General features: G+C 41.9%; 1 protein-coding gene across 1 annotated transcript; it reads left to right on the top strand.

Annotated features, from left to right (window-relative positions):
* Positions 1-8,511: 8,511 nt before the first annotated feature.
* Positions 8,512-9,471, top strand: LOC124079939 (olfactory receptor 5V1-like). The gene has a single exon (XM_046425792.1). The coding sequence runs from the start codon at positions 8,512-8,514 to the stop codon at positions 9,469-9,471; it is 960 nt and encodes a 319-aa protein (XP_046281748.1).
* The last annotated feature ends 9,107 nt before the right edge of the window (positions 9,472-18,578 follow it).

The following is an 18,578-nucleotide window of genomic DNA, read 5'->3' as shown; positions in this document are numbered from 1 at the left end:
TGGGATGCCTAAATTCCTTAAGTGAGATGATGTGAGTGGAAAAATTATTTATGGTAAACAATAGATAATGCTAAGTGTTAATCCTCTGCTTTTGATGAGCAGGACAGAAAGGAATAATTTTTAGGGAGAAAGTATAGGGACACATTTCCATTATGATACAATATAGCATAACAATAGACCTACACAAAATATCTGTTTAAATAAAAATCATTGATGTAGAAGAACTTATGTTCAGAAACGTATGCATTCACTACTAGGGGTTTTCATCTTTATCTTACAAGACATGGATGCTTGGGGAGGGGTGTTGCAAGCAATTTATTAACTGTAATAAAGCCCTGAAGCTTGTGAGTAATTTGTTTCATACACGACACCCCCTGCACTTCAGAAATATCATGTTTGGGGGTTACTCATAAGTGACCTCATTCTCGGTCACCTGACTTTGAGATGACTGATTGGGAAAGAAAGAAGCAGAGCTGATTGTCCTGTGGGAACTGAGCTGACGGTGTCCATAACGGGTACTTTTAGGAGAGAGGAGACACTGAGTTCCTCAGAAGCCGCTGGGCTATGCTGCCTTACTTACGCCCACAGAGGCTGTTATTTTTCTCAGCAAGATATCTGCACCAGAACCGCTGAACAGGAATGTCCTCCCGCCTCTGTCAAGTCCCTGTTTAGATCCTTTAGGGCCCACACAGTGCCGTCTTTAGAGAATCTTTTGAGACCTCTGCTCCATAGATGCACTTGACAGCCTTCTTCATTCATCAGGCCTTTATTGAGTGCACATTTACACAAGGTGTTGCCCTAGTGTTTAGAACACAATTGAGAGGCCCGACTAGGACCTGGAGGAGCTCATATTCAAGATGGAATGAGGGGCTTTGACAAGTCTTAAGTGCTCCATTCCCAGAGCTGCCCAAGGAAACACTAAGGGAAAATGATGATGATTTGTAGATCACATAGAATTGTTACCAAGTTTCCTGCACATATTGCAGTTCATCTTCCCATTAGAGTGTAAGTCTGTTGAAGGGATCAGATCTTATTCCCTTTGGTTTTCTTAGTGGGTCTGGCAGAGGACTATATTAGACCCTGTATAGGAACAAAATTGGTTTGAGTTGAAACTAACCACTACCAAGAAAAGAATGTTTAAAATGCTAAATGGAAAAGAGAATTTCATATTTTGAAGAATTTTATAACTAGAAGGCTCTTACATATCATAAGAGGTAATAATTTGTCTTCCTTTTCCCCTAAAAGGAAGATAAAAAGAACTGAAAGAGCTGGCACAGTGGTGCAGGCCTGTAACCCAGCGGCTCAGGAGGCCGAGGCAGGAGGATGGCGAGTTCAAAGCCAGCCTCAGCAATGGCGAGGCACCAAGCAACTCAGTGAGACCCCATCTCTAAATAAAATACAAAATAGGGCTGGGGGTGGGGCTCAGTGGCCAAGTGCCCCTGAGTTCAGTCTCTGGTAACTGCCCCCCCCCCAAAAAAAAAAAACCAGAACTGAAAGAAATGTTGAATGCCGAATTAAGTGCTGAATTTCCAAGACAAGAGGGAGGCTTTTTCCTGGTGAATTTGTAAAGAAAAGATTTTAAACCTACCAGTCAGGGGTAGGGCATCCCTTCACGTTAGGTGAAACAGTCCAGCCTCCCCCAAAGTGTGTCCTTGGACCAGCATCACTGGGACACTGGGAACTCACGGACTGAGGCCAGCTGTTCTGCACAATGACCTCTGACCTTTCCCTCGGCTCCAGGCACCCAGGGCATAGGGCCACAGGGAAGGATAGGAGGACAACTCTGGGCCAGGCCAGATAGCTCATAGATCTCACAGTGATAAATGCACATTGCCACAAGCACCCGAGATCATTCAGATATTTTTTCTGAATAAATTGACCTTGTAGTGTGTGTGTGTGTGTGTGTGTTTTAAGCAATTTACTGGGCAACGTGAAAAATTGGATTTAAAACTTTTAACCATTGCTTGTGTTATTGAGATCAAATGGCAATCGTTGTTTCCCTGATGTGCATAAGGGTTTTCACGATCACACCGTTCTTCCTAGTTTTGGTCATGCCCATTTTTTTTTTTCCTTTGAGGAAATGAATCCCTAAGGTTAGTCAGCAAAACATTTCATTTATTGCCAGAGCAAAAAAAAAAAAATTCTTCTTTTAAGACTCTAGGCTTATTTATTTTAGTTTGTTTATATTTAGATTTTAAAATTAGTTGTGCTTAACTGAAGCACCGACTTTCTATTGAAATTTAAATACTTTAAGCTTCTTAAGGAATTTTTAATGAAAGCTGTGTTGGCCTATTAATCATGTGCAATGAATTATTAGAACCAAAGACAAGAATGTCTGGGCATTGAAAATAATAAGACAGTTTACTAATATATGGTATTATCATCAGGTAACAAAGTATCACTACAAATAATAGTTATTACATGATAAATTTTCTGAGTCAATTCCTTTTTTTTTGTTTCTTAAATCATAATTGTTAACACATATTAATTGTACAAATTAATGTACATTGTGCAGATTAAAGGGATTCACTGATGTTTCCCTACTTGCATTAATATATTGTGCATCAATTTCAATTCTTTTTTCTGTGAAATGGGGATAATAGGTTATCTTATAGGTTGTTGTGTAAACCAAATAAGTTAATGCATGTAAAAGTCTTATAGGCATTTAATAAGTGTTAGGTATTTTCATCTAATGTGTGTCTCTATTCATTACTCAATTTGAAAAATCCTGATTGGATTCAGGTATGTAAAAATTTATCTTTTCAAAGAAATTCACTGATTTTGATAGAATGGGTTATACAAAATTCAATCTAATTTTTAAAGAAAACATACCACTTTTAAACTACATTAAACAAGATTTTTAAAGTCAGGCATTTATGTGTATTGAAGCAATCTAAGAAGACTCACACTCAAATTATTTTTCTATGAAATATGCCATAGATGATTATGGTGATTACGGTTATTATTATGGCAGAGCAGAGGGTTTACTATTAAGTTGATCTAATTCCTATGCTGCATCATATAAATTCTAAGGAGCAAGTACATATTGTGTCACAAAGTGTCATGCATGAGTCATGATTGTTAATAATGGGTTCTGATGGTGACCAAGATGATGATTCAAACAGCACAATGGATAAGGAAAATGGTCTGGGTGTCACCCTTCACCCTACCCCACACCCCTGACCTACAAGAAATTAGCCAGTAAAACCAAGGACAAACTTATATGTAGATAAAATTATATAGACATATATTGGGAGATTTTTTTAATGCCCCATGAAATTGTCCCTCCTGAACTGACCTTTATATTTAAGACCTTTACAATAGCAGTATGTACAACTTCAGAGATTGTATTTTTTAAATCCCTGAACATTTACGTTCAGTTTTCCAGTTTACACATCCACAGACCATGTACCAATTTCCCATAGTAAAATCTGCTGGAACTGCCTTCTATGTGGAATTTTATTTCTTTTTCTGAAAACATCTAGATATCTACCTATAAAAGAGATTGTCATATTGATCTTTTTGATACGGGGAGTTAAAAGAAAGTACATGTCACTGATTTCTAAATGACTTGAAGTTCACCCAGGTAGTTGATAGAGAAAACAGAGAACATAGGAAATGTCAAGTACATGTAGCTTCCAGCTCCATTTCAAAGTTGATTTACTGTAAATCAATGCTAATAAGGTAACCTCTTGTTTAGGGAGATTATTTAGAGAAAGTGATACCTACAACTGACCTAGATAGTGTGGTGTTTTTAGTCATTTCTGGGTAAACTTTTACTACAATTTTCGTGAACAACAAGTACCACCAGAATCCCTACTTTCTCTATCTCCTTCTCTACTTTCTCCATTCTCCTGGGGGATTTCGTATTCACCCTTTGCTGTAACAGTTGCCTTCAACACAATGACTCCCAAATCCACACCTGCAGTTCCAGCTGTCTCTGAAGGGCATTTCCACGTGATTATCCCACAGACACTTCACATTCAACATTACTCAAATCGAATCCACCAAAGCCTCCTCTACATCTGCTATTCCTCACATATTTCCTGTTTTCCTGAGTGATCCCACCAGCTAGCCAGCCTGCCCTAACTGATTTGTTGTCTTTACCGTGTGCTCCTCAATTAGGACTTGAAAGTTCTCCATCTCCTTCTCCATGAGGGCTTCAGAGATTTTCTCCCACCTTCAACACAGCACGTCTTCAGGTAGAGACCACTTCATTTTGATCTTGTTTTAGCACTTCATTTTGATCTTGTTTTAGCACTACACAGGTATGTGTAAAACCTGGGCACCAGAAGTAGAAAGGACTCCTGGTTTCACAGTTATCGACCCTGCTCCTTGGACTCGCGCGCACAATTCCATGAGTGGGTCTATCTGCGTGTTCTAGACCTAGAGATTTCCAGCTTCTCAAAGCTGATGATTTTCTAAAACCCAGGCTATCTCCCTCCAGATGCCCCTGTTCTCAGTCTGCGCTCACCTGAAAGAGATTCATGGTCCCCTGTTGTTGATACTCTGCAATCACTGATGTCCACGCTCACACCCAAGCCTGGCTTCCAGAGACACACCTGGCTCCCTGGTGGCCCACGGCAGGCTGGGGGTGGACGTTTTCCGAGGTTTCTATGGCCGAGTGCCTTGTCTAGAAAGCAGGCCTGACACAGCTCCACAGAGCCTAGTCCCGTGCCCCGGGGGCTGATACCCGCCACCTCCCCTGAAGTAGCAGGCTCCTCAGAACGACCCAGGGCTCGGCAGCATCCGCTGGTACTATCCCACCAGCCCCGTGAAGCCTAGCTGGAATCTCCATCTCTATGGAAATGGGCTCCCTCCTCCCCCCCAGTGTGATGCAGCTCTCAGAGAAGCTCAGTGGTGAGGTCTTTCCTCTGAGAGCAATCAGGATAACCAGGTGTTCTGAGCTGGCTGAGCCTCAGATGGCAGATTCCTGCTATATTCCTTGAGATTTCTGCCGTCAATGTTGCCTGAGATGCCAACTTGCCATCCCACTGACTATAAGACAGTGTTCTCAGTCAAGACCCATCCCACAACCAATAACACACACACACACACACACACACACGCCCATCCATCCGTCATGGTGAGCAAGGCTTTGTATCTGTGATCCAGTCCCCAGGCACCCACCAATCACATTCACTCCTTCAAATAGATGGTAATCAGGAAACAACTGATATCACTTGTAAAATGTGATATGTTCTGGACTATAACTGTGGTAAAAAAGAAGTAGAGAAATGCAAAAAATTGGGAGAAAATACTTAACCTCTTAGAGACCTAAAAAAATATTTAGATGTGGTTCCAACCAATCCTGAGTTAAAAATCATTTTGAAAAAATGCTTTCACCTCACCTCTATTTATTAATTTATTTACTTACTTACTGCAGTACTGGGGATGGAACCCAGTGGCACTCTACCACTAAGCTATATCCCCAGCCCTTTCAATTATTTTTTTTTGGGGGGGGGGCCTTGCAGAGTTGCAAATTTATGATCCTCCTGCCTTAGTCTCCCAAGTACGTGGGATTATAGGCATGTACCCCTCTTCCCCATTATTTACCTATTTTTAAAATAAGGCTATTTTTAAAAATTGAACTATAATTTGTACTCAAAGAATGCACAGATCTTAAGTGTTCAGGTTTATATTTTTTTTTACATACATATGAACTACCAAAAATCAGGATATAGAACATTTCCATCACTTTAGAAAATTCCTTCATGCTTCAACTGATATCACCCCTAAGCTCCAAAAAAAAAAAAAAGACCCACCATTATTACTTGACCATTATAGTTGTTTTGCTAATTTTTGAACTTTATTTAAAGGAAACATACAGTATATATTTTGTATCTGGCTTCTTTCACCCAGAAATTTTTTTTTAGATTTGTCAATGTTATTAATGTTCCAGTATTTGTGTTTCTAAAGTAACCAAATTATTCCACTGTATGATACACCGTGATTTGTCTTCTGTTCTTCTGCTGAAGGCATAATATTTGTTTGAGTTATTATGAATTTTTACACAAGAATTTTTGTGAACTGTGCATTCATTTCCTCAGAAATATGCTAGGAATGGGATTGTTTTGAACAGAATAACTATATATTTAACTTAATTAGAAATTGCTAAATAGTTTTCAAAAGTAAATGTATAGACTTCAAATTTCACCTTGAGTATCTATCAAAATAGCTAGAAAGCATATTGTTTTCATCATTATAATAACCAAAAAGAGCAGAAGAAAATGCAAATTAATGACTTTCCTTGACATTAGTAGGGATTAAGATTATAAGGCAAACAACTAACCGAAGTCTGGGGGGAGATAAGCAACCAAAATAATCCAGGCATTTCTTTTTAACTATGGCAGAACTCACTAGATACACAGGAGTTTATTTATAAAAAAAAAGACTCAAATAAAAAATGGTTAATGAATTGCTAAAGACTAAGCATAGACTGGTATAAGAGCATAAAGACCCAGAGGGCTATAGACATAAGATGTTTGTATTTTTTCTTTTTCTCCATAGATTCCACCAAATGCTCCCAGGAAGATAGGGAAGTATTCTGAGAAAGAGTCTTTAACAGAATCATTTCTTGGATAGGTGGAGGGACAAAGAGCAGCAACAGCAGCCAAAACTCCTCCCAGACCCATTTCCTGATTTTTTGCATAGAACAAAAGCTGTAATCTTCAGGGGCAAGAGCAACAGAAACTGTTACATTAGGACACCCAACGGAAAACCTTTGCAGCTGTGGAAAGGAACAGGCCAAAATGTCCAACGTCGGGAGGAGTAAGAACCGTGCTAGGCTCAGCCTTATAGGTAGAAAGTGGGTCACTGTGAAGGCCATATCCCTGTGACTGAGTTCACAGTCCCTAAGGCAGGGCTTCCTGGAAACATCAGAAATCCCTTCTCTGCTTCCCACTAGTCCACTCACATGCATTGACTGAAAATAGCAGTAGAATACAGCTGAGGATTCTTCAAGAAATAGATCATCTCTGGAGAACAGCGAAAATAGAATACACAAAGGCAGGCAGGGAACAACATTACCAAACTGAACTCAGCCATATAGAAAATAAGGACGATACATTACAGTCAATTGAGATCAAGCCCAGAATGCAAGGCTGGTTCAATATTCAAAAATTCAATCAACCTAATTTCCATAGTAACAGACTAAATAAGAAAAAATATATATCATCTCAATAGATGCAGAGAAAATAAGAAAATTCAATGTTTATTTATGATAAAAACTCTAACTAAATGAAACTAGGGGTAAAGTCCAGTGGTAGAGTGCATGCTTAATATGCATAAGGCTCTGAATTCAAAACCCAGCACACATACACACACACAAAAAAAACTACTAGTAAAAAATGGATAGAGATTTTCTAACTTGATAAAAGGCATTGAGTAAATGTAATGTGCCAGACACATAGCTTATATTACCTCAAAACTTTTTTCAGCAGTTGTGAAATAGACATCATCAATAACCTAAGCAATGAACGAACTGAGGAATAGAGACCAGCTGACTTTTGTACTATCAGCATCTACTAAACAACAGATGGATTTCAATCCACATCTATCTGGACCAAGAGCCTACTGTTTTACTATAATATTTTTCATTTAAGACTGAAAAAGAAACAGAAATTTTAGTTCAAAACAATGGATCACAGATTAGCATGAGTAACATGATAGAAAATTAGTAATTGTATCAATCATTTTTTCAGGAAATGTAAGGTTTGGTGGGGTAAATCTTATACTACAAAAGAAGAAAAATACCTAAGTATATACCATTGGCCAAAATTTCTTGTATCTTATAAAACTTAAAAAAATAAAAGTTTCTACTGAAAAAATTAGACCAATGTATTTAAAAGCAGGCTGACTTAAAATTACATTTTTAAGAAATAATCAGAGATGATCACAGATACATATGTATGAAAGCTTCTATTCCAATATTTATGATAGTAAATGGAATGGAAGGCTTCTAAGTTCAATAAAAAGGCAGATGTTAAATTTATTTCATGTTAGGGAATTAAGATTACCAGGCAAACAACTAAATAGAGTACAACAATCTTGGGAAATTTTGCTTCAGATATTTTAAAGATAGATAGAGGTAGAATGGAATGCATGCAAAGAGAGCTTTGATTTTGTGACCTGTTCTATTCTTCTGTATAACTTTCTGCATTTTCTTCATTTTTCGCAATAAAACTTATTACTTGAAATAACATACATACAAAAAAAATTCATCACAGTGAAGCACAGTGTGAGGAGGGAGATACTGCAGATTCAGTGAGACACAGGGTTGATAGCTGGTTGTGTATTTTGACCAAGTCTCCATTTATTCTTACAAAACAGCACCCATGCAAAAGTCTGTGAGAAGTGATGCTCTCTCTAAAGTCACTCCTAGACATCTCTTTCCACAGTCCAGGCATCTCTATATTCAATATTATTTGCCATGTTGCCGCAGATTAACAAGCCCCTTGGGGATGCTCTCAGTCCATTCTCATCATGTTTCTTTTTCTCTGTTTTGCAGCTATGACACCATTGGAAATGAGCAATCAAACATTTGTCACTGAATTCATCTTCTTGGGATTTTCCAACCACTCCGACCTACAGGGCTTGTTCTTCCTGGTCTTTCTGGTCATTTACCTGACCACTCTCCTGGGGAACATGCTCATAATAATGGCCACCAGGGTCAGTCCCGCTCTCCACACTCCAATGTACTTTTTCCTCAGCAATTTGAGCTTCTTGGACATCTGCTACACATCCACCACCATCCCAGTACTGCTGGTGAACTTCTTCCGGGAGAAGAAGACCATTTCCTATGAGGGCTGCCTTTCCCAGATCTTCTTCTTTGTGACAAGTGCTGGCACTGAATGTGTCTTACTGGCTGCCATGGCTTATGACCGCTCTGTGGCCATTTGCCGTCCTCTTCAGTACCCCGTCCTCATGAGGGTGAAGGTCTGTGTTGGTCTGGTGACTGGGTCCTGGCTGTGTGGGCTGGTGAATTCGGTCACACACACGGTGCTGGCCACCACACTCACTCTGTGTGGGCCCCACCAGATCAGCCACTTTCTCTGTGACATCCCATTGCTCCTGAAGCTCTCCTGCTCAGACACCTCTGTCAACGAGTCTGTGCTCCACGTGGCCAGTGCCACCATTGGCCTGAGCCCCTGCCTCTTCACTGCAGGCTCCTACACACTCATCATCGCAGCCATCCTCAGGATTCCCTCTGCCCAGGGCAGGAGGAAGGCCTTCTCCACCTGTGCGTCCCACCTCACTGTGGTGGTGCTCTTCTATGGAACAGCCAACTTCAACTATGACAGGCCCAGAGAGGGCCACTCCCTGGACACGGACATCCTGGTCTCTGTGCTCTTCTGTGTGGTGACCCCCATGTTGAACCCCATCATTTACAGCCTGAGAAACAAGGAGGTCCAGAGTGCCCTGAGGAAGCTGGCTGGAGGGTGTGCATCCCCTTGCGCGATCAAAGTCTAGACCAATCTTCAAACTGGAGTATACAGTCATCTGAAGAAAGATACCTCCAAGGGACTTGTATGCACCTGGTTGGAGAGTCTGTATCTGGAGCTTCAACTCCAACTCCCACTTTTAAAATGTCTGAGACTCCTTTCTCTCCTCCCTTTTCACAAGCACCCTTTTCCCACTTTCAGGTCCAAGTGTGTCGGATACCATCTCAGCACCATCTCTGAGCTTCTGTGTTCTCCCCACACCAGAGGGACAGAAAGTACGAGAACCTCGTTTCCCACACTCCCCTGCCTGCAGGCCTCCATTCCAGGAGGCTCTGTCAAGATCAGCCAAACTCTAGGTAGAGAGGAAGAAAGGAAAGGAAGAAAGTGGGTTCTTCTGGATCCCCATAGCGCAGCAGCAAACCAGCCGTGCAGGGCAGGAGCTGTGTGCAGGCTCCTACGACAGCTGTTCCTGAATGTGGGTCACAGTGGCGTGGAACGAGCGTCTCTTTACAGGGAAGTTAGGGTTTCCATATATGGGGTGGTGTCACCTGCCCTGTTTTCCCTTTTTCTTCCAGATCTCCCAACCATTTTATAACTTTTTTCTGTGTCGACTTCCTCTACCCTGAGACATCAAGAGTCGTTTTCCGTTTCTACCTGACCCCGGTTGCACTCACCGCAGTAGTAGTCCACATCAGTGGTGGTTCTAGGTAACAGACCCTCAGGTAGGTTACATGTCTGACCTGATGGAATTGAATATGTTGATGAGGTCACAGCCAATGGGAAAGGGGACCTGATAATTCCTGGTGTGCAATAACACAACAGATATTTTAAGTTATCGTCGCCTGAAATCACATGTCTATGGAAAACCGAGCTTTGGAATAACACCATAGACCTTTAGGGTGGGAATGAACATTACAACATGACTACAGACTGCTGTTACTGACCGGAGTGGGAGACTTACAGAAAGAAAACGATAGGTTCAAGTCAGGTTCAGATCATCAGAAATATTTTCTCTCTTGAAACTGATAAAGGTTAATATCAGAATGAAACATCCAATTCTCTGAATTGCAGAATTACAAAGAAAATTATAAATCCACAATTTCTCCAGGTCTCTCTTCTGTCAATTAGGACGTTAATGGGGGAATGACTGAGACCCTGTTAATTAGAATGGCAAAATGCCAGTGGAATCAGACAAATCTCAGAGCCTTGAACCCTGAAATCTCCATGAACCCTCCTTGCTGTCAGAAGCTGCCCCTCCTCCCCCAGGGAGACTAGCTTTCCCTAAATTGAAGACCCTATGGTGACTCTACCTGGGCAATTGTCTTTAAGATGCTCACCCATCATCCCGCATTGTCACCAGACTCTTAATCGGGGTCTGACCCTAGAATGTCCCAGGTAATAGTATGAAATATAGCCCAGGAGAGTATAAGGGTGGCACCAGAATAAAGTGTAAAGATGCTACTGTATCTTGTTAATAGAAGCCTTAAGAATACGGATCTGGTTGAGTCTGCTAGACCAAAGACGTCAGGACACATTGCTGGATCATCTTGAATGCAGTCACAGGGACGTAATCACCAGAAATGTGAGGGCCAAGGATTTTCCTGAGCCGCGGGGAGTGGCTATTAGACTCTCTTTGGTTGACGGACTGAAACCTGGACTCAGTGTTTGCATAAGTTCAACGACCCATATGGTCCTGGAATACTGGAAAGGATGGTGATCGGAAATAAATAAGGTGTTGGATGGCGTGTTATGTGACCCCTTCCCTAGCCTCACAACGGGATCTTGAGGAGGGCCTGGAGCACCGACCTTCGCCAAGGCCTCGTGGACATGCGTTCTGAAGGGAGCACCAGACCCTTGTGAAACCCGCAGCCGCTGTCCTCTGCAGCCTGGGAAGGCATTGACAGGTGGCATCGTTGAAATGGGCTCCCTGATTTCAGTGGGCATAACGGGACCCTGAAGCAGAAGAGGTCGTGTGGAGAAGCAGTGATCAGAACACTTGAATCTGTAGAGATCTTTGACAGCGGTAAATGATCGTGGTATTTACAGATGGGAAAAAATGGGCACCTCCTAGAATAGTGCCTCTTCCATGTAATGTGACTCTTCTTTTCACACTTCATTGGTGCATTGTGGAGGTCCATAATGGTGGGATTTGCTGACACATATTTGAACACGCACACAGAATAACAGTGAAATTTGGCCAATATCATCCCAATATTTCCCTTTTCCTCACCTCCTCCCCTGGTGCCTTGACTCTACTGATCTCCCTTCAACTTTCATGGGGAGACTCCCTCCCCCCACTTTCCCTCCTTCTTCCCCTCTAGCTTTAACAGAGGAAAAACATACGGCCCTTAACTTTCTGAGTTGCTTATTTCAGTTCATGTTCTCAAGATCCATCCATCTTCCAGCATGACATAATTTCGTTCTTCTTTATGGCTGAATGAAATTCCAGTGTGCATATACCAGATGTTCTTTATCCATTCGTCCGCTGATGTCACCTCGGCTGGTTCATGGGCAGTATGTGTCATTATAGTATGATGACTTCGATCCGCTGGGATAAATACCAAGCAGAGGTAGAGCTGGGTCGCAGGGTGGTCCATGGCTACTCCTGAGGAGCCTCCACACTGATTTCCGTGGTGGTCGTGCTGATTTACACGCCCACCAACAGGATGACAGTGCTTCTTTCTCTCCAATTCTCTCCTGGTCACACTCGTTTCTGTTTGTATTCTTGGTGGTTGCCTTTGTCACTGAAGTGAGACGAAATCTCAGGGTAGTCTTGACTTGCAAGTATTTTCATATATTTGTTGGCCACTTGCATTTTTTCTTCTGAGACGTGTCTGTTTAGTTCATTTAGTTTCCCATTTGGTAATTGGGTTATTTGATAATTGGGTTATTTAATAATTGTGGGTTTGATGTTAAGTTTTTTGAGTTCTTTATTAATATTCTGAATATTCATCCTCCTTTAGAAGAGCATCTCACAAAGATTTTCTCCCTTTCTGTGGGTTCTCTCTTCATATTCTTAATTGTCTCCTTTGCTGTGCAGAACCTTCTTAATTTGATGCCATCCTATTAGCTAACTTTTGGTGTTATCTCCTGAGCTTTGGCATCCTATTGAGAAAGTCATTGCCTGTGCCTGTATGTTGGAGTATTGACTTTGTTTTTTCCTAGAAACTGCATAATTTCTGGTCTAGTGCCTGGGTCTTTAATGCATTTTGAGTTGATTTTTTGCAGGGTGAGCAATAGGTCTGGTCTCATTCTTCCGCGTGTGGACAACCAGTTGTCCCAGCACCTTTTGTTTCAAAGGCTGTCTTTTCTCCAGTGTACGTTTTTGGCATCTTTGTCAAGGAACAGATGACTGCAGACGTGTGAGCCTGTCTGTCTGTCTCCTGTTGGGTGCCAGGCAGTGTTTGTTACTAGAGCTCTGTAGTACAGTCTGAAGTCAGGCAGTGTCATGCCTCCAGCATTTTTTTTTTTTTAATTTGGCTTAGAATTGCTGTGGCTATTCTGGATCTTTTATTCTTCCAAACGAATTTTAGAACTGATTTTTCTAGTTCTATGAGAATGTCACTGGTATTTTGATGGCAACGGCATTAAATCTGTGTATTGCTTTTGGTAGTATGGCCACTTTACAACATTAATTGTACCTATCCACGATCAGGGAGGAAGTTCCATCTCTTGTGTCTTTGATTTCTTTCTTCAATGTTCTATAGTTTTCATTGTAGAGGTCTTTCACCTCCTTGGGTAGAATTGTTAGGGTTGTGTTATTGTTGGGGTTTTTTGTTTGTTTGTTTGAGGCTATTGTTAATGGAATTGCTTTCCTGATTTCTCAGCAGATTCATTGCTGGTATATAGGAAATATATTGATTTTTGTAGGTGATTTTGTGATCTGCTACTTTGCTGAATTTGTTTATTAGCTCTAACAGTCTTTTGGTGGAGATTTTTGGATCTTTTAAGGATAGGATCATCTCATCTGCAAACAGTGACTCTTTGACCTCTTCCTTTCCTATTTGTATCTCTGTTATTTCCTTCTCTTGCTTCATTTCTCTGGTGAGAATTTCTGGGACTGTATGGAAGAGGAGTGGGGAGGAACGTACATTCTTGTCTTGTCCAGACTTTAAGGGAAATGCTTTCAGTTTTTCCCCATTCACCAAGATATGGACTTTGAGGTTTGTCACTAAGACGTGGACTTTGGGGTTTGTCACTAAGACGTGGACTTTGGGTTTATCACTAAGACGTGGACTTTGGGGTTTGTCACAAGACGTGGACTTTGGGGTTTGTCACTAAGACGTGGACTTTGGGTTTATCACTAAGACGTGGACTTTGGGGTTTGTCACAAGACGTTGACTTTGGGGTTTGTCACAGACGTGGACTTTGGGGTTTGTCACTAAGACATGGACTTTGGGGTTTGTCACAAGACGTTGACTTGGGGTTTGTCACTAAGACGTGGACTTTGGGTTTGTCACTAAGACGTGGACTTTGGGTTTGTCATGTACAGTCTTTATGATATTCCCTCTATCCTTGGTTTGGTCAGTGTTTTTTGTCACTGTTTTTTGAGAGGGTACTGAATTTTGCCAAAGGATTTCTTTGCATGTGTTGAGGTGACTAAGTGATTTTTGTCCTTTATTTTATTTGTGTGATGAATCACATTTATAGATTTGCATATTTTAAAACATCTTTGCATCCCTGGGATAAAACCAAAAGGGTCATGATGTGCAATCTTCTTAATGTGTTGTTGAATACAGTTTACTAATATTTTATCAAGGATTTTTTATCTAAGTTCATTGTGGATAGGGGTCTGCAGTTTTCTTTCCTTGATGTGTTACTATCTGGTTATGGCAGGAGTGTGATTCTGGCTTCATAGAATGAATTTGGAAATGTTCCATCTCTTTTTATTTCGTGGAATAATTTTATTTCATGGAATAATGAGGGGCATTTGCCTTAGTTCTTCTTTATAGGTCTGGTAGAAATCAACTGAGATCCATCTGGTTCTGAGCTTTTCTTTGTTGGAGGTTTTTATTTCTGCTTTTATCTCATTGCTGATTATCGGGATGTTTAAGTTTTCTTCAATTCTCTCTCTCTCTCTCTCTCTCTCTCTCTCTCTCTCTCTCTCTCTCTCTCTCTCTCTCTCTCTCTCTCTCTCTCTCTCTCTCTCTCTCTCTCTCTCTCTCTCTCTCTCTCCAGTTGTTGATAGAGCTTTACGTGATCTATTTATATGTGGTGCTGAGAATCAAACCCAGTGCCTCACGCAGGCCAGGCAGGTGCCCAGATCCTGAGTCACTAAGACACTGTCCGGTGAATTGAATCTTAGTGAAACTCCTCTTCACCTACCTGTGCCGTGCCCCTGCTGCTTGAATCCTGAGCCAAGAGCAACTGAAGGGCAGCTTCCTCTAAGTGACCATCTTAAACCTCTGACTTGAAAACTCTTTTTAACTTTTATTATTTATCAATTGATTTTGCTGTACTAGTATTCAAACGGGGGCTTTTCACAAGCTGGTCAAGGATTCTGCCACTGATCACACCCCAGTCCCGACAACTCTCTAAGTCTGGTAAGCAGAATCATTACTTGAATCTTCACAGTGGAGAGGCACCTCATCCAGTTCTCAGACCTTACACGCTCACGACCCCGTGAGGTTTAAAGGGTCCAAGGCACACATGGTGCCGGAAAAAGTCCCCCGTGGGTGAATCATAGTGCTGATCCCCTACAGTGAGGGGTAAAACCAGTCTTCTTCTTCAAGCTAGTCTCCTTTTGAGAAAGAGATCCTGGAGGCTGCCATGCCCCCAAAAGATACCTGGCCGTGGGACACAAAGTGACATTGTGATATGAGCTGTCCATATGAATTATGTATTCCCTGACCCACCAAAACAAACATCATTATCAAGTGGGAGAATACGTAAGACCAGACTCAGAACAGTCTTGAAGGCACCTGTTAACGGCACGAGCAAGTGGCTCACAGGTCCACACCCCTTACTCTGCTGCACTGGCACGCCCTTGACACAAAGCCATGACCAGTTTACTAAAGGAAAATATTTGCAAACTGATTTACAGATAGTTCCAGGGAATGCTCTGCTACCACCCAGTGTTGACTGATGCAGCCTGGAAGAACCAGGGGTGATGTCATTCTCCAAGTGGGCAGAACTCTGATCAGTAAAGCTGGTTGTTTCTTCTGCTTAGAGAGAGAGATTGCCAGAAATATGAATTCATACCAGTTCACAGGGAGTGGCTGGTTATTTGGATTAATGGTTGGGTACTTGGAGGAAATGAAGATGGAGTATTTCTAACAAGAAGATTTGGAGAAAAGATATGTGAATAAACCTCTCAGAACCGGGCAGACTAAGAAGACTTGTGTCATCCATGGCAATACTCATCAAATGGTCCTTATGTTAAAGAAAAAGTCAGAGCTCATCTGATTACCATGAGTGCTGGGTGCCCAGTTTGACAGTACTGGAAACCATCCGAATCCTTGATACAACATCATTCTCACCAGGGAAGGTTGACTAATTTGACCACTTATATCACAGGCAGGGCAGAGATCTGAGTTCTGAAATACAGATGCATGCTTCAACAGTCTCATCATCCGGGGTTTATGGGATGCCTTAGTTGTCACAACAGCATCAAACATAACAGTGTTGAGTGACCTAGGAATTCATTTCACTAAAAAGGGCTCTATTACCTTATTACTGAAAGGCAAACAGAACACTGGGATGGCCAGTTAAGGACTCTGCTGAGGAAACAAGACTTAAGCACTTGGTGCTTTAAATAAGACACAATGCAGTGGTCTGCCCTTGTCCAAGGACCTGTGTCCCGAGACCCCCAGCGGGTGCCAGAATTCATGGCTAGAGCTAACTCTTATGTAAACTTTGTTTTCTCTAAAATGAGGCACACTAAAAACTTATCCGTGATTACTACTAATAAAATGAAAAGTAAAATAATATACTATAATACAAGTTATGTCGATCTCTCTCTCTCTCTCTCTCTCTCTCTCTCTCTCTCTCTCTCTCTCTCTCTTCCTCTGTTTCTCTCCTTCCCTCTTAATATTGTACTTTCAACTCTGCACCTAAAGGAAGCATTTTCTCTGGCATATCCAAGTTGCCAATGTCACTCACTATTCTTGCACCCCATGGTCATTATGCAGTAAAATAGGGGTACATGAACATGACCACTGTGATACCACAAAAGATGATCAGGTAATGAGACGGGTACCAAGGGACCAACAGGGGTAGCGTACGAGGTGTGGACAGCATAAACTCTACAGGGTGAGTTCTCATCATCTATCAAGAGTGGCATGTGATTAAAAATCTACAAATTATTTATCTTTGGGATTTTCTGGTTGATCATGGGTCAGGGAAACCGTGGAAAGAGAAAGCATGGATGGAAGATGACCACTGTGCACTTTTTAATCAGTGAACAATATACAGGGGAGTTTATCCTGAAGTTAGAAACCATGGGTCTGTAGCCAGATGTTGAGAACTGAATTGTTTCTTTACCTTTTACCTGAAACCAACTCATCGCACTTTTATTTCTGGGCACTTTTAGTGTAGTGGCCTGAGTTTTCAAAGGAGAAGGCTTCTGTTAAAGTAGGTGGCAACTTGGGCTGGGGTGGTGGCTCAGTGGTAGAGCTCGCCTAGCAAGTGCGAGGCCTGGGTTCCATCCTCAGCATCACATAAAAATAAACCAAATAAAGGTCTGGTGTCCAAGTACAACTGAAAAATAATGAAATTTTTTAAAAAGTACATGGCAACTAGAAGTTACTGCCTCTGCCATTTTGGGCTCTGGAGCAATTGAACCCACAGGCAAAATAGGAGGTTGCATTTTTTGAGGTGACTCTTCCCCACTGAAGTGAAGAGAAAGATCTGTTTTTCCTGACTGATTCCAAATACTTCTCCTGTGTGTATCACCTTCCCTTCCCCCCGTCTTGGCCAGCCAATAAGAAAGGACATACCTCTCCAAGGGCTCCAGCAGGAAGTTCAATTATGCGACCCCCCACGTGGTCAAAGCCAAGGCTTTACTCTTTCTTCACTCTAGAAGAAAACTCCACAGAAATTCTTTGAGTGTTTCCCATGTGAGTAATAAACCTAACTTCATGTCCCTAGGTACTTCTGTGTCCTGACATCCATATAAATTCCTGAAGGAAGGAACAATGTAGATTCCTGTCTATAACCCCATTATCACCAAGGAATGATGCTGATAAGTCATGGTGGGAAATACGGCCAAGTCTGGAACCTTGATGATTGTTTGGGGTGACGCTCAGAACCAACGTGACCAATAGTGTAAGCTAACAGGACACTACAGTAACCAAATAAAGGGAGGGTCATCAGAGCCCCAAGCTCTTGGGACTGTAGGTATGTGGTGCCGCAGCCCGGCTGGCTGGGCAAAATAACTGGGGGGTGACGAGCATCTTGTGTAGATTGATACAGCAGGAGTGGAAACCCTTTATTGCAGGACAGGAGCAGTATTTATACATTCCACACAGCTTATCTAATTAGCATAAACTAGATACATCAGTCAACCAATCAGGAATCTCCACACTTAATGGCTTGCTTTTGTTACTTCTCAAACCACTCCCTCTGGCATTTTGCCAGGCACCATCCAGACTTGTTTACAGACTCTAACAGTGTGGCACTGCATGAACTGCATGAACTTTGCTAAAGGAAAGGAGCCAGACAGGATGCAGCAGAAAGAAGGAAGCTACGTATCAACTCTGGCCTCGGCACGTCACAGCTGTGAAGGGTGGCAGCCACACGGCTCTTGCCCTTTTTCCTGTGTGATTGTGCACTAACTGGTATTCCCCCTTTCCTTTGCTCACTACTATTTGTAAAGAGTCGGTGAGTGGTTGATTTTATAATTGAGCATTTTTGTGATGATTGATTTCATGTATCGACTTGATGGACTATGGGGGGCCCTGGAATTCTGATCAGATGTTCTTTCTGGGTATTTTGATGGGCGTATCTATCTGGGTGATCTGGGTAAGAGAAACTCTGAAGTCAGTAGACTGAGTGCAGCCGATCGCCCCAAGATCCGCTGAAGGACTGCAACCCAGGATGTCTACTTTTGAAGTGGAAGTGTGACTAGGAAGGAGTAAGGAGATCTGGGAAGGTGGAAAGGGGACATGTGGGGACATCCCAGTGACATGGGGACAC

The sequence above is a fragment of the Marmota monax genome, unplaced genomic scaffold, assembly GCF_021218885.2.
Source record: "Marmota monax isolate L192 unplaced genomic scaffold, Marmota_monax_Labrador192_F-V1.1 WCK01_AAM20220418_F8-fsc00320, whole genome shotgun sequence".
Classification (NCBI taxonomy): Eukaryota; Metazoa; Chordata; class Mammalia; order Rodentia; family Sciuridae; genus Marmota; species Marmota monax.
The sequence above is the reverse complement of the archived record's forward strand: the minus strand, read 5'-3'. Positions and strand labels throughout refer to the sequence as shown.